This window comes from Topomyia yanbarensis, chromosome 2 (genome assembly GCF_030247195.1).
Source record: "Topomyia yanbarensis strain Yona2022 chromosome 2, ASM3024719v1, whole genome shotgun sequence".
Lineage (NCBI taxonomy): Eukaryota > Metazoa > Arthropoda > Insecta > Diptera > Culicidae > Topomyia > Topomyia yanbarensis.
The window spans coordinates 464,100,192-464,126,204 of record NC_080671.1 but is presented as its reverse complement, the minus strand read 5'-3'; the positions used below and the strand labels follow the sequence as shown (position 1 = coordinate 464,126,204).

Below are 26,013 nucleotides of genomic sequence, written 5' to 3'. Positions count from 1 at the left end.
ATATATATATATATATATATATATATATATATATATATATATATATATATATATATATATATATATATATATATATATATATATATATATATATATATATATATATATATATATATATATATATATATATTAATCTGGCAAGGGACCGAACCGCAGCGACAAATAGAAAGTGTGTCTGGCATGCGTTCTGCGGTTGAGGCAAAATCATTCAGCTCTTTATTACATTTGGGACCGTTAACAGACAAACCTACAAAAACAAACCCCTTTAGTTTCTGCTTTTTTGAAGTCCCTCGAAGGCGGGCGACGAGAAAATTTGAATCGTCTCGAAACCAAACCTACGTAAACTCCCAAACGTGCTTAAAAATGAACTCGAACACGGAGAAAACTGTAAAAACGGGCGACATCTTTTATGTTGTCTCTATTTGCGTTGATTATGGAGAGATCTTATAATCCATATGCGAAATTTCAAACACCATTATAGTTTATCCTAAGCAGTAAAGGTTTCCGAATAAGGGAACATGTCACCTTTTGTTTCAGGTAATCAGGCGGAATGCTGCACGGAGTTTGAGTTGTCCGCCGCGAGCTGTTGCGCAAAATTGTTTATAAATCCGCCATTTTTAATTATTTGTGCATCCAAAAAACGTTTTTTGGGTGAAAAAATACGCAAAAGATAATTGGTTTCTCTTGTTTTCATCTTCAAAAATCCTAAAAACACACCTTTTGATGAACGGCTGGTGTATCAGTTCCCTTAATAAAAAGCAAAGGCATACATATTGGAATATTATATCACGATTTTCCCTCTCTATTATATATGTAGTAGAGCGGCGCAAGTAATTTTTGTTCTTATGTTTGCAAACGGTGCAATTTTTAACTTCGGGTGTGTATGCAGGCAGGCTGGCTAGATGTCACACTTAAGTAAAATATTACCCAATTAAGTAATTATATAACTAGTGTACATATTTAAAAGCTTAGTGTAAAATTGAATTGAACCCGAGCAGAAGAAAATAACTTCAGAATACCAAATAACAAATTCAGGTATATTGTACTCAATGCTTGAACACCACAATAGGGTATTGAGGAGTCTTGCATAAGAGGTAAATCACCTGAAATAATAACTGAGACATGTACTACGAATTACTTGTTGGTAATGAAACGAGTTATTATAATACCTGAATATTAACAAAACCTTTTCAACCTTCCAATAACAAAATTCACTGTATGGCAGTATTCAATAAGGTATTTGTGAAAATCACTGGAATACATAAATAGTATAAAAAAAGTATTATACCTCATTGAGGTATTAATAATCAATTAATACCAGGTTTTGGTGTGATAGCACAAAATAGTAGGCTCGGGTTATTGGATAGTTATTTTCTCCTGGTCGGGAAGAGTTGATGAAACTTTCGATTTTTGGTCACATGTCTCCCCATAGTGTAATGGTGCGAAGAACAACGAGATAGCACCAGAACGTAACAAGGCCACAGTAGAATACATTAAAAAATACCGGTTAAAATATTTGTGTCTTGTGTATTTGGAAATCTACTGGAATTCAAACAACTAACAATGAATGTCGTATTTCTATAAGCTTCCGCAAACCGTACAAATGCAATATTCATATGAAATCTATTATTATGTTTAACATTATTTGAACTGTCGTATTTATATTTACATTTATACAGTAATGATATTAATGTATGGTCAATGAGCATCTACCATTTATTCTTTAAAAGTGTTAATTTATAGTTATCACATAGTTTTCTCTCATAATTTCTGAGTATTTTGTAATCTGTTTACGATTTCCGTATGTAGACTTTTTAAGCACACATTTAACTAATGTTCTGGTAATCAAACTGGTGCTCCAACTTACAATGATTTTATCTGCATTGAATTTCAGAAACAGATTTAACAATTTAGAGGTACATTTTATTTTCTTTCGCTTGCCTTTTAATTATTTTTACCTGCAAATATAAAATTACTAAGTAGGTGTCGTGATTTAACTTTAACACAAGGCTACTTTACATGCGTATTATTTGAACTCCCTTTCTTTTTGACACTCCTTTAGAATATGTATCCTATAGGGTACCGTGGTAGACACTCACACTGCTAAGCTTCTATTTCAAACCACAAAAACGTGACCTAGTATTGGATCAAGCCTCACGGAATCTAGATTTTCGAGGGTTAGATGAATTAGGTCGGAAAATTTCAATTGGGTCTGAAAAGTGGATGGGTTCCTTAATCCAAAGCATCCAAAAGTGTCTAAATCGTTATAATATGTATTAGTTTTGCGCAGTTTGTTTTGCAGTTACCATGTTGAAGGCGGTTTTGTCGATCACGGTTAAAAAATCAAGCTGATTATTTTTTTTAGGAATTTCTACATATTTCTTTTAAAAAAGATTTTGAACTTTGGGTCATTCGCTTCTCTTCTAGTTAGAAAAATTCTAACCCTATGAGCGAGATTTGGGAATCAAACCCAGCTGAGCTGCTTACCTATGTGCACAATTGGAGATATGGTTGAAACGACAAGGGTCAATGGCGTAAGCTATTTTTGTCATACGAAACAAACTTTCTAGTTCTATTCGCAACCCTGAGCATATCCAATCAAAAATTTAACTCGATATTGTTCCTAAAGTATGATATCAAATTGAAAATTATATTTGATATCGCAGGTAATGATTCCTCAGGTTATTATCATTTTGTTTATGGTTAAAAATACAAAATCAAGAGCAAAAAATATGCCCTGTGACAACACACAGAAAACTATCTCTGCTATCAGAACAAGAACAAATTGAAAACTCTATACAATGTAGATATTTTTTATTATAACGAAATAAGAATTCTAATGTATGTTATGTCAATAAAAGAAAAACAGAAATAACTTGAAGAAACTCAATGTATATAAGTACATCAGAGCGAAAACAAAATTTCAATTTGATGTTGACATCACAATAGGAATTCGATTCCTTATTTTGATTATTGGCTTTCCTCGAGTGCTAACCCAGATAGATATTACTGCTCAAGCGGATTTTAAAAATATAAGCAAAATAAGAAATTTAAGCTGTTTCTTTCATTAAAATTCCAACCGGAATCACTTGCACAAGTTACTTGAAATAATCGCGATTTTCACTACATCAGCGAATTGACAATGTTTTATTTCGATAAAACATTTAAAAAGGTTGTCAAGGAAACATACCGCACTGAGTATTGTTGATTAAAACTTAGCTTATAGTAATCCGCACAATGATTACTTTTTCATCAAAATATCAAAAAGTATGAACATTGGCTCAAGGCAATAAACATTGAAATGAAACATTGTTAATTCGCTGAAGCTGTAAAAATCGCAATATTTTCATATGACTTGTGGTTCCGGTTGGAAAGGAGTAGCTAATATTTCAAAATCAGGCTAATATTTCAAAAATCCGGTTGAGGCCTTATAGTAAGAAAACTTTTTTTACAGCTCTAGCGCTTACCTAGGTTTATTTAAACTTTTCATATGTATTCAATCAACGGTGTAATTTAATGGCCTTTTTCCTACTTCATGCATCATTAAAACATAAATAACAAAACTATGAGGGGCGGGCATAGTGTAATTGGTAAGTCGATTGCCTTTCACGCAGCTCACCTGGGTTCGAGTCCCAACCCCGCACATAGGGTTAGAGATTTTTCTAACCCGAAGAGGCGAATGACCTTAAGGTTAAAGCCTCTATAACAACATTTAAAAAAAACAAAGCTATAAAGACCAAAACCCTTTCTTTTTTCGTTTCAACAAAACGAATATCAGAAGTAGCAACTTTTTTTTCCTATGTCAATTCAGGATCGCATTTAATCATTTTCGAATTCCACTTTAATTCTGATAAAATGAAATTAATGTATAGGGGAAAGTGTTAGGTTGCCGGCACTGGTCGGTTGTCGGCACACCTATGTAGCTTTTGACAGAAACCAGACATGAACATTCTGATAAATATTATTTGTGTGTTATATTAGCACGATCTTTTTGTGCTGATTGCTGAAGCAAACAGACTCGAAGATTCTGTTCTAAACTTAAAATATTTTTTGAACAAGTGAAACTGTACTTAAATTATAGAAAGAAGTAAATCGATCAAAAAAGAATTCGCATTGAGTATTTTCGATGTGAATGTATTCTATTTTGTGATTCAACATTGACTGGCACCGAAATGTTCGCCACAAATTTTTTTAATCAGTTTTCAAAAAGGTTATTAAATTCGGTTGTCCCCATTTTTTGTGGCAAATGCTCTCAATAACCTAATCAATATGGATATTTTGGAACGGACTTTACCAATAGATACCAGAGATCGATCTTTGGCATCATTCCGAAAACCAGGAAGCCGACTTCCGGTTTAGCGTTTTACATTTACATGAAGAAAGCTCACCTGGTCGTTTTTTACCGCTAGGTAGTACTGTATATACCAGATTGTCACGACCAGGCAACTTGGGGGGGGGGCGATGGAGAACTGCCTGAAACTAATTCAATTGCAGTGAATTCAATCCGTCAGTGCATTAGCAGTGCCTAATATTCGCACTAGTTTTTCACATACACATATTATGGTTGTGATGAAAAATGCTGTTCATAATGCCTTTGATGGCTGTTGAAATGAATAAATTTCCTTTTCCTTTTGAATCTTGATGATTATCATTAATATTTCTCTGTTTTTAGTCAATTTTCTTGGGGTGCCGACAACCGACAACATTTTTCAAAATGGTAAAAAATTAGCATTTTACTAAATTGTTAATAATTTTTTTCAAGTTGACAGAATAAAATAAATTCTTTCATAAATTATTAGCTAAGGCCTCTAGCTTTCCATTGGTATGCTTATTCCCATATATTGTTCGATTGGAGTAATGTTGTAAGCCAAAATCCAAAGTGTGCCGATAATCGAACACATCCCCCTAACATATAACTTTAACGAAGTAAACAGAGGAAATATGCACACCTTTCATACACCACTCTTCTAATACCATCGCTAGCACGTTATTCCACAGAACCGAACATCAACAAATAATAGTCTAATGCTCTTTTACCAGCTCAATATATCGAAAAATTCAACGAGTACAACGTCGAAGCGAAAGTGCGTATGCGGCGGAAATAATGGAAAAACACTGGATTACAAACATGGTTTGCTGGGGGCTCTAATTTCAATTTAGTTTCCACAACTGCCTGGTGGTATCTAAAATTGATTTGCACTTTCGTCTTTTTCTCCCATTTTTAACACTTAAAGAACGGGTGATGACCAGTTGGTTAAAGCCACCAATAAACAATTACAATCACAACACTTAAAGAAGACATTTCAAAATCGTGCGCAAAAGTTTGTCCTACAGAATCAAACAAAAAACTGTTTCTATTATCAAAGAGAGCGAATTTAAATCTCAGTATGATGTATTTTGTTGTTGTTGTTAATAAACAAGTATTTAATTTTACAGTTTGTCAATAAATTAATAATCAGAAAATTCGTAGTACGTAAACACAACCAAATGAAATCAGAATTTGATATCATATAGCGCAATCAATCAAATTAATTTATCAATTTATCAATCAATTTATCACTACCCTCTAAATAGGATTGCGGTTTGCTGCAATTTCGAAATTTAGGCTTGCGTGTGATAGGTAGGATTGTTGTGCATATCACAAACATGATAAATAAAAATTAGTGATCCTCTTATATTGTATCGCACGTCGTTGATCTCAACAAAAGCAAACTTTTCTTTGGCGTATACAAATTCTATTTACTTTGAGACTACCTTAATGTTTTCAATGAATTAATCAATTAGATGAATTTGATCACACCCGATCGTACCACCAGTACCCGGACCAATATTCCTTAGCTGCTATACTTAATCAGCCATTGACACATAATCTGATCTTCTTCACATTATTCGTGATCTATGACTCTGTATGTTTCCTGGTATATATTGAAGTGTGATATCAACGAAAATAGGCAAACTACACTAGATTCTATTGTCATTTTTTAAACAGCTTTGTAGAATTGGAAAAATGGCTCACTGGAGTGATAACTTATCACTGATAAGCAAAGAAGACAACCATCCATACATAATCATTTCTTAAATTCGACCTTAAGCAAACAAACCGTAACATGACCTTGAGAAAAAATGGCCAATAATAAATGTTTATCTTTTTGCTTATCACTCATCACTCTGCAATACCACCAAAAAATTGGTCATTTTCAGATTTTGACAATGAATTTATTCACATTTATGAAATAGATGAATAAAACCATAATATCGTCTAATTGAAACACAGCTGTGTGGGTTGTTTTTTTTCTAAACAATTTGTCACTAGGTTTTGATCTAACTCAAGAAAGTGCTTTTTTGAAAGAGCAAATTATGTCGATTAAATGTGATTGAATGTACAAGCAATTAATTTATGCAACAATGTATATTCATAATGCAAGCATTACTAGTGATCTCATTACTTGTTCAACCATTACTATCTATGGTACTTGATCTATGCCTGATTAGAATTGTTCAGAATCGATAATCTACCTAATGCGATATTTCTGATTAAAATCATTAATCGTTTACCGTGATGATAAAAATATTCCGGGAAGTATCAACGGACATTTACAGGTGTTTAAGATTTCCACGATTTAAGTTTCTTTATCGACATACGCTTAAACCGTGACATAGTCGAAAGAATATCACTCTCCTTGGCCTCATCGTCACTAAGTGTTTCCCCTTCGGAATGTACTTCCCGTCGATTTACTGACTTCGATGTGGCATTACTGCTACTTGAGTTACTTGAGAATGACGTATCTTTCTCTGAAGTGTACTTGTGTCGCTCTCCTGAACTTCCTCCAGAACCACCTGATCCCGATCCGGAGTGCGAATGTCTCGCTTTGACTGCATAAGACGACGTCTCAGCGGACCGACATTTTATTCTCGATGTAGTTGGATCGCTGAGCGCGACCTGAATAGGCGATTTTGATGCGAGTGAGTGGACTGATGTTGATGAAGATGACGAGCCGCGACTGATACTGAAGCCACGACTGATCTTCTCTATAGGCAGGATTGTTTTGCGAATTGTAGATGGGGTGAGTTGGTTTCGCTCGTGGATAACAAAGCGTCCTATCGATTTCCAGTTTGCCTGGGTCATGTGAACGTTTTCATCGTCCATCAATATTCGCTGCATTGTATCATTGCTTTTGTTACTGTAATTTAATTCTTCTACTAACACGAAGTTGTTGGGGTTATCTAATCGACGTGCTTTCAATAGAGCCTGGGCTAGTACATCCTGTGCCGTCGATTTCATAGGTACTCTCAAGATCGCATATGGTATATCATGCGATACATTGAATACGCATACGAGAAAATTATCGACATTTTCCAGTGCAAGTGGATCATCGGCTGTTGTTCCTGGTTCCTGGCCAGATGTTGTTTCACTCCCGCATGTTGTTGTGGCTATTGACGCTCTTCTAGCTTCCGTTGTTCGCCTGATGGATGTAACCCAGGCACGGCTGCTTGGGTCATTGCCTATTCGTTTCAATATAAAACGTCCATCGCCTTTCCAGCAGGCTTGAGCTTGCAACGGTTTCTCTGTCATATCCAAAACACGCTGCGTCGGCGGATGTCTTTTGTCTTTTTTCTCCCAGCCCGTGTATACTTCTTCTATTAAAATATAGTTTGTGATATCCGTTCGTGGCTTGTTCATCTTTTGCAACACCATCGTGAGTACGTCTTTCGTTGTGCATTCTTGGGTAATTTTAAGAATTGTGAAAGGGTTATTTGGTACAGCATCGTAAACGGTGCAGAAAAATGTCTTTCGCTTCAGTAGTGGAACTTTACTCTCTAGATGAGGCTCCCCTTCGTCTAAGAAATCTTTCCGATTGGCTAATCGAGTTTGCTGAAGGTACTGTTCATCTATTTCACCATACGATCGATCTAAACCTTCCTCCTCCACGCGCGTATATACAAACAAAGATGCCATATTTAGCGGCTGGTTCGTTGGAGACCTAAGGCGCACATGTCGATATCCGGGTCGAAAACATTTAAGGGATATTACCCTTTGAGCAACTACAACCGATTCCGATTCATAAACAGTGAATTTGAGAAATGCTAAATCATGAAACATTATTTTGAAAAAGAACGTTTCATTCCATACTGGATTGAAGAGATGGAGCCGGGTGGGTTTCGTTTTCCTCCTTCCATAATCAATCGGAATACCCAGTAATTCTATTTCCACGTGAATACTTGCACCACCCGTTACATGATTTAAATATTGACCCGAAACAATATTTATCACTAATTGTGTCACGTGCAATCCATCGAACTCTTTTTCGAAAGGATTGAACCTTCTGTACATCAGATGAGATCTATTCCAGAGCACATCTGGTTTCCGAACGTACCCGCAACTATTGTTCTCCTCAAACATTGCTTTGTTGATATGCATGGGCATGTCTTCAGTTTGATAGTTTAGTGCCACCATCTGAAATCCAAATGACCAAAAAAATACTGGATTGAAATTTGAGGAATCTATTCTAAGACCGGCGGGATATGTTCGCATCAGTTGTGTTTCTGTATGGGCAATTAGTCCCAGAGGATCCTTTCGACATAGTTTTTTAGCGCTAGCTTCATTCAACGATGAACACTGGTAGCATGGATGATTAGCATTGGGCATGGTACGTGTCCGCGTTGATGGTAGCAAATGACTCTCGCTTCCACTAATACTAGACGAATCGTAGTTTAGCGAAAGTATATCTGAGCGATCTGATAAATGACCAGATGATGGCAAGCTCAGGGTATCGCCTGAACTGTTTTTCAGAATACTACCGACAGTTACCACGCTTCCGCTGGTCTTGAGTAGATGTCTTGGATTGGCACGTATTGAATTATGGGGACTGTATGGATTGAGGCCGCGGTATTTTATTGCTTGGATGTAGATTACTAAATCCGATAGCTCACGAGCTATCTGATTGCTTCGCTTGCGAGATCGATCGTCCTGCTGGTGGTGGTGATATTGCTGCTGGAAAAACTGGTGCTGCAGCTGCACGGGTTGTTGTTTGGTTGGAGTCGAAATATTTGCGTGCGACACACTATGTCTAGACTTATCCTCTATTGATCCCCAGTTTGTGTGATATGTTTTTTCTGAAAAATAAAATATTATGATTGAACGTTATATAAAGTATTATTCAATTACCATCAATATTGTCGAAGTCATCATCATCTTCATACTCATCGTCACTAAATTCTTCGTTCAATGAGCTTCCACTAGTATTTGATATAATAGAGCTTGCTCTGCTTGGCAAATTCGACTGTTTATATGTATTTTGACGACTGAAAATAATATATTTCATACTATAGATATTTGTAATATATTGAGCATTTGTCTCTTACGTCAAACCAGTTGATAAAGTAGCCGGAACTTCTACAACCAGCTTTTTGTTTTTGATGAGTATTTTATACTTCAGTGACAGCGGGGAAGGCAGAAGAGGATCATCCATGTAATCTTGGTCAAAGAGAAAATTAGTCACCAGTTTCTCACCAAAGATAGACTGTTAAAGACAAACACTTTGATTAGTTAATCAGGGATGGGTTGGTAGCCAATAGATTACCTGAAAAATGTTTGCCATTCGTTGCTGCTGAGCAACCGAACAATGATTTTCTATTGAAAGAATCACTGGGTAAACAGACTGCACGAACGCCGATTTGTTTATTGCTTCCACGACAGCCCGAAAGGGGATTTTAGTAGTGAATGTATGACCGTGGTAAATAACTGGCGTACCATCATCTCCATCCCAGCAGTCCAATTCGACACATCGTGCACCTGGTAAATGTAATGAGAGCAGAAATAATTTTCAATGATAAATCAATTTTATTTGTGTTAGCTAATGGATGTTATACAATTGCATATAACAGGTGTATACGTGTGAAAGAACAGAATAATTTAGCAATATTTACGAAAAATTTTAAAGGTGTATAACCAGAACATACTAAAAAATAAACATAAAAACGTTTACGAAAATTAATCATGAAATTTATTATTCTTTTTCTTGATATATATTTATGATATTAATGCTCTTTTGAATTTATTTATATTATTTTGACGGGTTGCTCGTGAATAGTAGAAAATAAATTTCTTGTATTGATAACGAATCGGTTTCGTTCATTACGATCATTATGCACATATATTACGAACTATGAGCATAAATAGAATGTAGTTTTTCGTAAATTTAAACAATTCGTACGATTTAACAAATAGATTCAAGATAATTTCATGAAAGTTGAGCTCATGAGCAACTAATTTAAATAAAAACTTCATCTGAATACACAAAACATATCCGTTTAATTCCTTTTTTTATTTCGACTATGTTAGTCACATTTTCTTTTTTACATTTTAACGACGTTCAATTAGCTAGAGATTACTGGGTGGGGAAAGTTATGAACATTAGAGCCATAGTACTCAAGTGAGAGCAAGGATGTGGAAAACTAGAAGTGGCAGGATCATTAGAACAGGCCATATTCTCCTCCATGGCTGCACACAACAAAGAGTAGAAATAAAGAGACACTTTAGTGTGCATCTTGGTCCCACGCCCATGGAACCAGAGAAGGCAACAAAAAACATTTTAAAAACGTTCTTCCGATCAAACTTTATCTGAATTGTAGTTTGATTCGTCTTCCTACCTGCTTTCCAGTGAGGGGAGTCACAAAAAAGTGGCTCTTCAAGGTGACTCTTTGAACGAAATTGTGCAGCTCTTAGCGCACCACAGATCTTACTCTTTTTCGTTTTCAAGTTTCTCTTTGTGGTGTCGTTCTGCACATCGCAGTGTTTTTGTGCTGCTCTATTTCTAATCGGGGGACTTCGCTCTTTGTGGCACATTGTGTGTGTGCAAATAACAAGCCTGTTTGTAATCCTATATTATATGGGCGAATGTCCAAATGGTTAAAACCCCAAGAAACAAAAAACAATAATTCGTTCGACTAATGAAATCGATTCGTGATAGGCCCACGAGTCATTTTGTGGCATTTATAAAAAACTCACAGTAGAAATAAGAAACACGAATGATTCATAATTTGTATGAAGTAATTTGCTTGTACGAAACCTATTCATAGCAGATTTTCAAATATATTCTCTCAGTGTGCTTACAAGGCAATTATTGGAGTCGATTTGTTGATCCCGCGATTACTAGACAAGCAACACTTTGGGCATTTGATAGTTCCAGCCAAGTCTTTTTGCTTTCCACTCTGGGCCAACACATTATTGAATCGTATGTAACCATTGGTTTGATAATTGAAGTGTAAAAAGTCTATATTACTGGACTGCGGTAATATAATCACTTCCAAAGACGCGAACTAATATTTAATTTACTATTATAATATAATTATTTGTATGATGTTCAATACGGTTATTACAACGTACCTGTAAGTAGCACTTGACTGTATAGTTCTACCGAACTTTCGCCTTTTAATTGGTGACCGGTGAGATAGGTGTTGTGTGATGATGCAATGTAATATTGCGAAAGAGGCAAATTCATATATGAACTTTCAGGCATAAGTTCGCTAAGGAATGCATAATTATTTTTGTCTATCATATACCGAGCAAACCCTTCAAAGCTCATACAATTTTCGATGCGATGCACAGCTTCCGGCTCGTGACGCTGAAAATAGAATAAAACAAGGCTCAGTAATATTGGCGAAGTATAGGAAGGTTGGAGTAGAAAGAAAAAACAGGAAATGCCATTTACCTGTATAATTGCTTTCACGTCTTCATCGCTCAACAGCTCCATCTGTCGATTTTCTAGAAACTTTTTAAGCGTTGACATTGTAATCACCTTATTGTTACACGACAGAAAATCATTGCCAACATCGATACAGGCCGCTGCAATAGCATCAAAGTGTTTTTTACGGGTATGCTTTTTGTCCGATAAATCCAAATCCAGTGAACAATTACGTGTGAGAAGTCCTATCGAAAAAGTAAACAGGTTCTAGAATCACTATCGCTGTCGAGGTAATAATGTACTTCAGCATCCATAAATGTAGTAGCATTTCATGAGGAATTTTAAAGACTCCACTTTCCTATCGTAATAATTTGTTCTGAAAATAACACACATTGTGAATCGGAAGAAATTTGCGAGCGAGCATTATCAAATCAGAAAAGAGATTTCACTGGAAGTATATTCAATCACTAATTATCCATGTTTTGTCACCGAACAAATGGTCTATAAGCGCTATTCTTTTTTCCATTACGTTACCATTTATAAAATGAGACATGATCTATTTAGTACAGAGATAATTACAATGTAATTAACTAATTATATGCTGGATACCATCAATTATTTACCAGATCATCTGTCGATTTGATATGACAACGGTAGCGCTTCCACTGATAAATGCCGAACTAGGTTTTAACGGACCGTTTATGTTCACACAACTCAAACGCTCGAGATGGACGTCTTTTTGTGATAAAGTTAGGTAACTTACTATAACTCACTATTTCTCTATTGTCACACATCACCACCTCTCCCACATATAATGCTATGCCATTTATGGATGAACCAAGTTTTCCATTGTTTGAAATAATTTCGTTTGGTAAGCTTATACATATATTTTCTAATTTTTGAAAAAAAAACCTACCAATTTTTCGTTTAACTGCGGCTTCAGAGAGTTCAGGAGCGCTCCTACTTTTCTCGCCATTCAACAACGTCCGACAAACCGACGCCACCGCCAACTGATTGAAAATATCTCGAAGATCAGGTCTTGTAAGTATGCTGTGGGAAAAATTGAGTAAGTAACTCTAAATGAAGTCGCTTGGCGTATAAGACTTTATTGGATCTGATAAAACAAATACCTTGTGTGATAGTCATTCAACTCTTATACAAAACATCTATCTCATACCTCACCGCGTTCCTTGCTGGGGAACGAGCAACCATAGCGAAAGTGAAGTTTTCAACACTGGTGTGATCGTTGGTCGTATGCCAACAGAGATGGGTAAAACAGAAGAGTGTCTCCATGTTAGGAGCGACTCAAAAACAGAGTCTATCCCGAAACGGGCGGCTCAAGCAAAATCCAAAATTTCTCCTTTGTAGGTTCTCATGGTGAAAAGGCGCTAGTCTCACATTACCATTGTAGATTCAAGTGAATCGCAGTAATTTTGCCTAAGCTGGATTCCTTCCAGCAATAGACAAAAAAATAGTCCGTAAAATATCTAACATTTTCTTAATGAACCTGCAAATTCTAGTTTTCCGATCTGTACACTTCAAATTCTTGCTCTTGTTTGAGTACTAATGCACATAATTTTTCATTAAAAGAAAAACAAATGTCCCAGGGTATGACAAAAAATGAAGACTGGTTTTGTTATTGAACTACTTTTTATAACAAGGAAGGCAAACGACATCAATACCTATTTAAGAGCAATTGATTGTAGTCCAAATAATCACAGAATTAGCAGCATGACTTTTACTAATAAGATGAATATTTCTTCCTAATTTACACTCGTGATCTTTTTCGCGGAGTTGTTAAAAGTTAACAATCTACTAATGTAGTTAACCCTTAAATGCAAGCTGTTGCCATTTGGCAACATACCCAATTGTGTGATATAAAGCCTCAACAAGAGGTAAATATCGTATCCGTACCGATAAATAAGTACCAATGAAAAATGAGTTTCATGCATTTAAGGGTTAACCTCCTAGGTATATGATGAAACAGTGTTGTTAGTATAATGATAAATCTCACCTGAAAGACCTATAGAGCGAAACAAAGCTAAGGAAATCCAACTGTGTATCGTGTGTTACTGATCCTATCCGCAAATTCTTCATATTTTGCCAGAGCTGATCATGTGAACCATTACGTTCCTTTCGTCGTTCGAACGTACGCATCTTCTCCATTTCACTCATACCATGCTCTATCATAGGACTACTATGGCTGTTAACATTATTTTGGTTTAGCAAATTCGCAACCGAACGTTTCTTGCGAATCTTTGTGCAAGAGTCTTTTTTGTTTGATATTGTTGTTGTAACAGACGCCGCCAGCTCGGGCGCTGAATCGTTGATATGCTTCCCTGATTGAGACTTAATGGAAGACAGGTAAAGTTGACCACCGAATGCTTTAATGGCGTCGGCCACCGTTGGTTCACTACATATTCCCTCTTCAAAATAAAGATTAATGTAGAGTTCTTTTAACCAAAGCATCGATCTGTCAATTAAGCTCTGTTGCCGTCGAAGCCCCCGCAGCATCCAGTGTAGACCAACGTACCATGTACGACATAACATCGGGGGGCATAGAATGCACAGAATTCGATTCTCACTAGCAGAGCTTCCATACAACAGTGAAACACAACATTCTACATGAGTCAGGCCGAATCGCTTGCCCGCCGCAAGAATTTCGGAATCGTACTCGTGGTTGCGGGAACCCATTGTAATATCTTTAATCGTTCCAAGATCTAATGTGCCTTCTTCCAAATTCTGACACTGGGCCTCCAAATCACCGGAGTTCGTTGAATAACGTGATGCAAACTGCCATGCCACACTCTCTTCTGGATTTTGAATTGGGTTGAATTCTGATTGAAAACATAAACAAAAAAAATGTGAATTATTGCCAAGTAACTATTTACATAATTTGGTTTTGAATAATACATTACCTTGTAAAGATTTAATTCTGCGCCAGGCGGCCCGTTGCCAGGAAATATAGGAGCAAGAACGCTCCAGGCGCAAAAATACATAAGCTGATCGATCCGCTGGAACTTCTGGTTCCCAAAGTACAGCTGTCGTACCGTGATGTAGAATCTAGTAAATATAAGAAAGTGCATAACGTTATGTTTGAAATTGGTTCATGATTTTGTAACAGTCTAGTTTTACTAAACCATATACATTGGAGTTGCATTACAAATAAACACACAGCATTATGATAGCATTATATCGTCTTTATATTTGCTATATTGTGGCACTAAATGCATATGTAAAGCATACACGCTTTAAAGATCATTGAAGCATGAACGCCTTATATCAGCTTTATATACGTATACAACGCAAGCTATAATGCTAAATTTGGGATGTGCATGTTTGCATTTATGATTTTATTATATAGCTTGATTGCATTACTACAGCCATTGAGATTCAATACAACATTAGTGCAAACGAATAGCCAATATTGTGCAATGGGTTAATGCTTATGGTTACTTGGGTATACCATATAAAAAGCCTAGATAATGAGCAATATAGACCAATATATAGGCTGTGAAATATCGTGTTATCGTTAAACCAAAAAATACTCTGTAAGAATATCTAAAAACATGGGTTTACATGGGTAAATTTGAATTTATGAATTTAGACTATTTTTAACAACAAAAGAATATTTAGCTATGTGAAATATGGTGTTTGATTTACTAAATTTTGTAATTTTTAAGTTAATTTAAAAATACGTAGCATTCAGTTTATATAACGAGGGTATGTTTATATGAAGTCCATCTGTAAAATGTATAATTTTGGGTATACTTCTTCTAAATCTTATGTATCGATAGAAAATGGAAAAGATGTAGTCGTTGTGACAAAAAAAACCCTTTGACAAAAGCAGCAATCTTACATAATAAAAAAATTGACGAAATCTGTTTTCTATTGACACGCCTGATACCTACCTGCAGTAAGTGATGATCAACAGCGTTCGTTTTACGAGCCGATAAGTGAACGATACTGACTCCATGATCGAAGAACAATGGCTGCACAGGATTGTAGCTTCCAATTTCAACCTCGTAATCTTCTTCCAATTCTTGAAGGTTTGACGGCTGATATAATGGTATCTTAGTTTGTCTAGGACTATTAGCAGCAGATCTGAGAAAATCCAACAGACTATGAGGAGAATCACGACACAAATTATCATGATGGTCCATGAACGCAGTCACTGTATTAAAAGCCGGCAACACTTTTGCGTATATCTCATCAGCCAAAGGAACTATTTCCGGTTCATACTGCGGATCAGGCATCTTTGTTGGCTCCACCGATGTATCCGCTGGAACTGCCGTCGTTGGTGTGACTATCGATGCTGGATAAGTTAATGGTAGTGTGACTTGCATCAGCCTCTGCAGTAATACATTATCAACTTGAGGCAACGGTTTCGCATCACCTAGGTAATACTTGTCAACTTGACTCTGGTTCTGCTGTGAATCTGTTACTGTTCGTATTAAGCACTTGATGTCGTGGACGTGGTTTTTGTAGTAAGGTATGGTTCGACACGTAGGAATTGCCTGAAATATTAAATTTCGTAAATTGAAAAATGGAAGTTTGCCAGATTTTTATCTAGTAATTAAAAAACAGTTTTGATGGTCGAAACCAGTAGCAAGTGATTTGATATAGGGGAAAGCAGGTGAAGACGGACACCTTAAGGTTAAATTACAGATTCTACTAGCTCATTATTGTTATATTCTATTGATAAAGTCAACTAGCTGATAACATACCAAAAAGATATAATTGAGGAAAAGAATTTGAGAATCGATTTCATAAATTTAGTTGGGTATGACTGACAGCTGGCATACGAAAAATGGACATGAGTTAATTTCACAGTTTACCTCTGCTCGTTCGACTTTTGTATCAAATGACCCGAATGATGTGTATCCCAATATATTTTCTTACTACAAGCTGTCACGATATTCCTAAACGTTTGTTCTGGCACTTATGGAGTCCAGTGGTAGCCTGGGGCCCTAGTCTCCAAAAATTCTGATTCGAATCACCTTCCTCCCGTGACACCTGTAGAGTCCGCAGTAGTATATACGGCAATCGGCAATAACAAGAGTGAGACTAACATTCCTTTATATTTCTAATAAATAACTTGAGAATACCAGGAGTTGTACATTGAAAAGTGATTTGCTACTCTAAGGCATCATCTATTGATTATGAGCTATTTCAGTTGGTCCCGATCAACAACAGAGTCGCAATTAGAGTTGGTCGTAAAAGTAGAAGCTAGTTAAAAGTGTTCATCTATTTTACAAAGTTCAAAACTGTGTACTTTCCCCTATTCTGCCCATGAGCGCATATTTGCCCCGTTTTCTTTGGGATTTTCTATCTTTATGGGACTGATTTGCGATCAACACCAAAAAGTACTCCGATTGTACTCAACTTGGTGCACATAACATATGCACTTTCTATAGTAATTAGATTCGGTTCCTCGCAATTCGAAAGATATTCTTTGAATACTTTAACTTTACAAAAACTTTACAAATTGATTTTGATGGGTCTGGATAAAAATAAAATACCTTCACTTCATATAATAATGATTTATGTAAAATTTATGGAAAAACGAAGATTCTTATTAGCCACTTTCGAAATCTTTGAGGTGAGTAATTTCTGTATACAAATAAAAAAACGGCTTGCTTACCAATGCTCTTGCAAGTGCATTATTGTACTCGATGGTGTCGAAAACAGTTGTGAGAAACTCGTACACCGAATTTCTACTTCGATCCGTAGCTGATGTCCAAATGAATTCTTTTTTAACGGATCTGCAAAGATAAAGGAAATATAACTGTTATTATTATTACTAAACAATTTACGTTAAACATAAATATTATTTCCTAAATATAAATGAGATGCGAATATATTAAATATTTATTAACAAAAAACACAAACATGTTTGTCAATCGCACGACGTTTTTTAGTTATCCACACAGTTAGCTAAACTAGTTCGAACTAATTCACAGTAACCTGGATACAGCTGTATAGTGAAGAAAGGACGGAAGCAAGTAGTTTCCGCCGGCCTACAACCCTTAACTTCTGCTGGAGGCCGAAAGAAACCCCTTCTTCAATCTTTTCGAACCTGCTACGGTGGTAGTTGAAGTAATTTACCTTAAGAAAGATTGATTTGATTAGTAATGAGCATCGTTTCAGCTACTATACTCACCAGTTAACTAAAGAGAAAAATGTATTTTTTTCGTTAGCCGTAGACCATACTTACTTCAGACCATCCACTATTTCTTTAGCACCATTGAAATTTCCGATATTCCAACATGAAATCGCAACACGCAACAGACATGCAAAGGCCGCTTTTCGCTCATCTTGTGTATTTTGTGACAATACAAAATAATTGGTCCACGCGCTAGTCTGCATGCGTTAATGAAACGCAATTATCCAAATACGTGTCGATAGCAGAAATGAAAGATAAAGAAGGCAAACTTGTTAGACTAAGCACTTTCCAGTTTCAGTCATGACTACATTCGCATTAAGGATCCATCTCTGCTATATCAGAGAATTCAGTATAGCTTTGCTATAAATATGAGCTGTACTAAAAATAAAGTCAATTCCAAAATACATCGGCAACAATTCAAACCAAATTTCAAATTCGAAACAAAAGTACCTCATCAAATCGTTTACGTATTAAATCCAGCTTGGTCGCGAACCCACTTGGAGACTTTGAACAGGTCACGCCAGGGCTAACGTTGCTAGTTTTTTCTGCTGTTGTTTTTATTTGTTCATAAAAATCTCTAGTACTGTTATTATCACCGCTACTACTGGCACTAGTCATGGGATCAGAAAATAAGGGGATGCCCATCGTTGCATAATTCAGAATAAGCTCTTGCTGCAGGTCGTAGATGGAGTAATCGATGAAATCGTTTGGTGATACCTGTAAGTGCAGAAACAGAGAAGTCATAAAATATTGTATTTCTCACTCACTGGACCGCGTATGAAATAAATCCGATGTCGGAATAATTTTTAATCTTCAAATATTGCATAATTTTTCCGACCCAAGTGTAATAACTGTCGAGGCAGAACGATCTTCAATGCCACCTACAAGGTACTGTCTCTTATTATGTTCATCAGTCTGCACCCGTTGGCTGAAATCTTTTTCGACAACTACAAAAGCAGGTTTGGGGAAAGACGAACAATGACAGACCAGATGTTTAACCTGCGACAAATTCTGAATAAATTCCGAAAATACAATTTACGGTCAAAGAGCGCTATGTACAAATTCATCTACCACAATCAAAACTAACAAACAGCCTGGTGATACAACGCAAACAGCCGATTAAAAAATAATTCCCGGTCAAACTATTTTCCATGCTTTCCTTAAACCAACAGCTAGTATCAGATACACTCAGAAACTCAACAAGCATCTAACACCTAACAATGAAAACCAAAAATGCTCTAGCGACGACGACATGTACGTACACACAAGTAAAGGAGAAGATAGACGGAACGATCAACAAGCAGCAAAGGGAAAACAGACTATGATTTCCCACCGATATAGAAAATCCACCGGCGTAGCGGGAAACGTTGGAACTCACCAGGATAGACGTAAAATATAATTTTCGTTTTTTTGCATTTTCTTGAATTAGAATTTTTGGCTTTTTCATAAAAAAGGCTATGCAATCACTCTGAAAATCGATTACCTAACCTCCATCTCCTTTATCCCCTGTATACTGATATAGGCTACATACAAATTCACACGATAAAACCATAAGAAATGATACCTTAGAGGCAATATAATTGAAATAAATAAAAGCACAATTAAAATAAAGAATAAAAAAAGTTAAATGTTGCGTGTTTAGGATTAAAACTTAGATTATACAGATATTAGAAATTGTGAAACTTAGCTTAGTTTAAAATTGGAAAAACACAATCCAGGAACAAATTTTAAAAGACAGTTAGGAAATAAATAATATACAATTTGTTAAGACACATTTACAAGATACACCATGGCAACTTAAATAAAATACTGTAACTGTCGGAGTTGCAAGGGTGCGATTAACCCTTGTGAAGGCAAGCTAAAATCCTAACATTAAAGGGCAAGCCGGGCCTCTCAGGCCCGTCTAAATTCAAGCTGCTTTTTGCCGTTCTCATATAGAAAGGTTATGCAATCGGTCGAAATTTCGACTTTTTAACCGAGACCCGCAGGGCTAAATCTCTTATACCATTCGACTCAGTTCGTCGAGATCGTAAAATGTCTGTATGTATGTGTGTGTATGTACGTATGGCAAACAATCTCACCGATTTTTCTCTGAGGTGGCTGGACCGATTTGTACAAATTTAGTCTCAAATGAAAGGTGCAGCCTTCCCATCGGTCGCTATTGATTTTTTTATTGATCCAACTTTCGGTTCTGGAGTTACGTGTTGAAGAGTACAATCACACAGCAAATTTCCATAGAAACTGATACCACCATGATATCCAAATGATGCAATATATATTAAAATATGTGCAACATTACTTGGCTTTGCATGTCTAGATCATTAATGACCCACCGAAGGCATTTCGACCACATTGGCCAGCTATGACGGTTCTTGATGCCCCGGGGGAACTTACCAAGTTCCCAAGATAATGTCATACCTATTTCTCAGCGAATTCTTTACCGATTTTTACAAACTTGGTTTCAAGTGAAAGGTACAGCATTCCCATTGGCTGCTGTTGAATTTATAATTCATCTGACTTCCGGTTCCGGAATTACAGGATGATGAGTACGAACACGCAGCAAACCCCGATTTCAGCGTATAAGGCTTTGGATGTAAAAAGGTCAAATTTTTTTCCAAAAGGTGAGTACTCGGAAGATCACGTCGACTGTCGATTGGTTCTGAGCTCCATTTCGTTTGAACACGACCAATAAATGTTCGTAGGTTGCTATTAATTTCTTCTGATGCATAACCGGAGTACATATTCATATTTTTCTGCATCAGATTCACCGTCGGAAGCAATATCATTCACATCTTCCTCGCTTTGCAAATCAGTTTCGGAATCGTCTGCTGTTGAATTTGCTCGAATTTCTTCCATTATTTCAGATTCTTTGAGACGATTGAAAACATGGGCATATCGTCTTATAGCCATTTCAATTTTTTGTTGCTTTTAGATCCTACAATTTGAATAATTACAACTATAACACAAAGAATAGACAAGAAAAATAGACAATAACGACAGAGTTAGGTTATGTTGTATCCAAATAATTGTCAAGTAGACCACAGTGGGTGAAATAAAAGTATTTACCCAAAAAAATATGACACACGTCATTATCGTATGCTATTTTTACATTTCTTATAAAAGAAATGTATAGAATTCGCTCAAACTTTCAAGATTTTTTTCTTATAAGAAAAGGTAAAAATATAAAATCAATCAAAACATGAAAAAAATCCTGCTAATATGAAGATGAACTCATCAAAATGTTTTTTTCAGATAAATATTAATGTATAAAACCCGTGGTATTCCTAGTAAATATTGCATGAACACCGGGCCTGCCAGGCCCGGCTTGCCTTTTTGTGCAAGTAAAAAATGCAAACATAGCTGCGCATTTATTTTAGTTATAGATTTCAAAGCTACTTATCAAAATTTCCATGCCCAAGCTTATACTGCATACACATTTTTTGTAACTAAGAAAATGTAACGTGCCGGGCCTCTGAGACCCGGTTGCCTTTTTGAGGGTTAAGTGCGATGAATATAAGACAAATCTGCTATCAGACAATAAGACAAGTCAGCTAATCAGAGATTTCTGCGGTTAGTAGAAGTAAATATACGCCCAGTAGAGTGGGACAAAAAATAGATTCCAGAGATAAAATCGCAATAATTGATCGATCCGGAGAGACGATCACGGGACACCCGAGGAGAAAATCCATTCGACACGTAAGAAGCGAAGCAAGAACTCCCCGGGAGCTCACGACGACGAGCAACCAGCAATCATCGAGAACAATGCGGACGGTGACGACCGCTACGGCCCATTCCAGATTTCTCCGCTAATCGATCTACAAAACGCTACGCCGTAGATCACTTCCCGCATTCACCATTATTATCATCAACAGTAGCAGCCAGACGGCCAACATACACACCACATCAGACACATTAAAGGTTGTTAGGAAATAACAGTGTAAATTATGAAGAGTTGTATCGCGTTTATTCTCGGTCCCTTATTTCAACACCTTTATTGATCAGCCGACCCTGAGAACGAGTTGGTGCGGCCCGAAAGAGAAGGCTGTAACAAAGCGCACCCTCGCTAGATCCCCGTGGCTTGACCAGGGATCGAGGTCCTTGCACGGTAACTCTTCTGGTCCGGAGAGTAACCGAAATTAACACCATTTTAGTAGTTCGGTTCTAACCACAGCAGTGATCGGTCGACTAGCTGAGTAGCTCCGCGCGATTTTATTGCACACAAGTTATTGTGCAAGAAAAGTGCCATTGCAACAAAAAAGTGCGGTCGCCGCCATCCGGACGGTTTGATAAAGGATCATCCATAAATGACGTAGCATTATATGGGGGAGGGGGGAGTTTTGTATTTTGTGATGATGTGTGACGACAGGGGGTAGGGGGTCATGTCATGCTACGTAGGTTTTTAAAAGGGGAACAACTAACATCGTTTTTTATTTTTATTTTTTTTTAATTTTGTGGGGTCAAGGGGGGGGGGGGGGAGAATTACCGTCAAGCTACGTAATTTCCAGGGGAGGTATTTAGAGGTTTGTGACAAAATGCTACGATGGGGGAGGGGGGTGTTGAAAATTACTCAAAAAATGCTACGTCATTTATGGATCGTCCCTAACTCGGGCTTTTCCTCCCGACAACATAAGTGAATCATCATAGTGATCACGAACACGTGCTTTTTATTTAATTGCTTTACTGGTCTCGAGTGTTGTCCAACTGAGTGAAAAGTGTCATCCCAGCCCAAAACCCCGTATAACGGGCCGTCGATTCCCGGTGCGGGGTGGCTTGCAGTCCAGCTCCGCTGGCAAATTGGCCACAGGCCAAATAAGTACTACAGTTTTAAACCGAATAGTGTTAGAGCCAGTGTCATCTCAGTACATAACCCCACATAACGGGCCGTCGACTCCCGGTGCGGGGCGTATTATAGTTCAGTTCAGCTGGCCAATTGATCGAAGGCCAAAAACGTGTGATATAGCGAAAACTTAAGCAGTATAAAAGTCAGGTTAGTTCTTCTTTATTATATTTTGTCAGATCCTCGGGTCAGAGCCACGTGCGTAGTCAGTGGTAACCCAAAAGGGAAAAGTCTCGGACGGCACATTCCCGAGCAAATAGTTTCTCGGATGGACACCGATAACCCCCCTCCCCTCGGGAGGCCACCGCTCAGCAGCTTACATGAATGATGGGGATCAAATAGATGAGCAAACCCTAATAATGCGAGCAACTAAGGACGCCATGGGAAACGAGCAGTCCCTGCCCTACAACACATTCCTGATTCACCTGTCGTTAAAAAACGCCATCGGAAGGGAATCGAACGATGTTGTTAAGGCGAGTAAAGAGGCCAGGGGTACATAGTACATCCTCAAAACCTCCTCCCGAAAAGTATACAGCCAGCTCATAGCGATGGCACAATTAATTAAAACAACATAGAAATTACCCAGCATCCAATACTTAACAAAACGGCGGGCGTAATATATGACCTGGATACAAAAAACCTATCCACCGACCTGATACTAAAAGGACTCAAAGCGCAAGGGGTCATCGAAGTGCGCAGAATCACTAAAAAGTCAATGGTATTCCGACCAACACTCCGCTACTGGTCATCTATTTCGAGGGTTCGTACCTTCCGGATTACGTATACTTAGGAATGCTGAGGGTAAACGTCAGAAGATACTATTCAAGTCCCATGCAGTGCTACAGGTGCGGCCGATTCGGACACGGAAGCAAGAACTGTAAAGAAAAGGAAATCTGCCTAAACTGCGGAACGGAGCATGAGACAACCATAGGAATCCATGCAAAAAAACGAGCTACTGTGTTAACTGTAAAGGGGAACATTCGGCACGAGACCGCGCCTGTTCCGTTTTCGAAGCAGAAAACCATCTCGTCAAGGTCAAAACTGACAACAACCTAACCTTCCCCGAGGCCAGAGCAATGCTGAAACAGGAAGTAGAATCCTTAATGAAAGCCACCAATAGCCAACCCGCAAGCGACGATAAAGACACCACAATAAAAAACTGAAGGAAGAGCTAATCGATGAACGCATTCAAAATAAGGATCTGCGCAACGAGATGGCTGCCCTGCGTAGAGCAGTCCAAGAACTCCAAAGAGGAATTTCCAAATCGCCCCTCCATCTGCCACAAAACAAAACACCACAACAACAAACCCAATCCGGAAACCCACAACCCATAAACACCCACCAACAACAAGTAATAATAGGCAATACTCCGACAACAACAGGAAACACTCAACCGAACAAAACCCCCCAATCACAAGCAACAACAGGAAACAATCAACCTAGAATATTAATACCGAAGAACTGCATTCAACCACAAACAAGCCTCGCCCCCAACTGTCAAACAACTGAAATCGCTCGCACCGGACGGAGTAGGGAAAAATACAATCAAGCCCCCAAAAAAAGGAGTAATTCAAGAAGCCCACTGCGAAAACTTAGCATGACACGAGACGGACAGAACCCTGCGACAAGAACCAGTGAAATAATATTACAAAATTGAACAACCCTCGACAACCGGTCGATCGACCTGTCAGACTAAGCCAAATCAAGAAAAATCCAACATGAAACCAACAACCAACAACAAAACAAAAAGCCTACCCACATCGACCCCGACCGGAGAAGTACTGGGTCCCCCCGGCGGCTGTTGGTGTGGGACCATCGGTAATAACCCAGGCAAGTACTAATTCCGTTACAAACCAGAACAGTTCAACTGCCGTTCCCCTTTTTAACACAGCAAACAACAAGACCAAATCGGCGGACCAACCGGCGGACTCCAGCGCCCCGCAAGCTAACGGGCCTCTACGCAGCCCAACCGACCGCCACAAACCGACAAACCGACCTGCGGATACAACAAACGAAAAGTGGTCAATAATAAATAAAACCACTTCAAATCAACCAATCATCCAACCACCAACAACATCACCTGGCGAACCCGGATCTCCCAGCACATCTCCACTCGGAGGAACTAGCGGACGACAAACGGATCGCCCCCCCACCATACGAACTCCCACCACGAAACCCACCAAACAACGAAAAGGAAAAAGCCCAGTCCCCCGCACCGGCCTCGACCGCAGAAGTACCGGAGCTTGCTGAAGAGTCTTCGGCGGCCGCTGATACAGGGGGCCCGGATAACCTCCGGGCAACAACCCAAGGAAAAAGGCTGAGAAAGCACAACCGTTATTCACGCTCGCCCAGCCCAATAGCCGGCTGCTCGTGGCACCCTATAACATCCCACCGGAAAGCAACGACAAAGTTCGAACAGACCAACACCATCCCATATACCGACAGAATCACTGCAAAGGAGAACGTTAGGGAAAAAGCCTCCTCTCTTGCACTGGCCCTGACCGCGGACGTTCCGGTGATCACCGATGAGCCTACAGCGGCTGCTGGTGCAGGGGGCCCGGCTTCCCCCCGGGTAAGTCCAAATACTCCGTACTACCATCGTCCACAGACATACTGCTCCGACCCTTTTTCAGCAAATCAATCGAGCAGCTCCTCCAGTGCGGCTGAGTGTGACCCATTGGACCCTCCCCAGCTATCAGACAATCTATATACAATGGCAATCCAGTGGAATGTAAACGGCCTCAGGAATAACCTGGGAGATCTCCAGCACTTGATAGCAACAACCAACCCTGTATGCATAGCCCTGCAAGAGACCCACGTAACCCCCCAGACGGACTACTCATCATGGTTTAGCCACGCATGCCAGTGGGAAACAGCCAGCGGAGCAAACACACACCAAACCATCGGCCTCGGAATCAGAAACGATGCTCCTGCTACCAACTGCTCATTAAACACCGAGCTTATAGCAACCGCCAGGACCATACGCTACCCCATCGAGTGCACCATCGTCAACATCAACGTTCCAGCGAACACCACCAACGTAGGAAAGAAGCTAAACCAAATTATCCAGCAAATCAGTACACCCTACCTCATCCTCGACTGCTAAACGACGGCAACAGTACCTTCATCAGGGGCAGCTATACTGCTGCACTCGACCTCTCAATTACATCGAGCACCATAGCCGGGATGATCGGCTGGTCGGTAATTCGCGACACCGGCAGCAGCGACCACCGGCCAATACAATTGGCATACAACCGTCAACCCCTACAGACCACTCGTCGACGAATATGGATGACGGATCAGGCCAACTGGGAAACCTTCCAAAC

At 38.4% G+C, this 26,013-nt stretch overlaps 1 protein-coding gene across 5 annotated transcripts in view; it reads right to left on the bottom strand.

Annotated features, from left to right (window-relative positions):
* Positions 1-1,507: 1,507 nt before the first annotated feature.
* Positions 1,508-26,013, bottom strand: part of LOC131686061 (1-phosphatidylinositol 4,5-bisphosphate phosphodiesterase epsilon-1-like) — an 84,397-nt gene continuing 59,891 nt past the window's right edge. For all 5 annotated transcript variants that reach the window (XM_058970188.1, XM_058970186.1, XM_058970187.1 and 2 more), the window contains exons 3-15: positions 18,301-18,567; positions 17,902-18,047; positions 17,329-17,449; positions 15,596-16,201; positions 14,603-14,747; positions 13,699-14,521; positions 12,601-12,734; positions 11,712-11,929; positions 11,387-11,624; positions 9,582-9,793; positions 9,364-9,521; positions 9,167-9,303; positions 1,508-9,114 (exon numbers count right to left, since the gene is read on the bottom strand). In XM_058970188.1, coding sequence (XP_058826171.1) covers positions 6,605-9,114; positions 9,167-9,303; positions 9,364-9,521; positions 9,582-9,793; positions 11,387-11,624; positions 11,712-11,929; positions 12,601-12,734; positions 13,699-14,521; positions 14,603-14,747; positions 15,596-16,201; positions 17,329-17,449; positions 17,902-18,047; positions 18,301-18,567 — 5,715 coding nt within the window. In that variant the 3' untranslated portion in view covers positions 1,508-6,604. The remainder of the gene's footprint in view (positions 9,115-9,166; positions 9,304-9,363; positions 9,522-9,581; positions 9,794-11,386; positions 11,625-11,711; positions 11,930-12,600; positions 12,735-13,698; positions 14,522-14,602; positions 14,748-15,595; positions 16,202-17,328; positions 17,450-17,901; positions 18,048-18,300; positions 18,568-26,013) is intronic.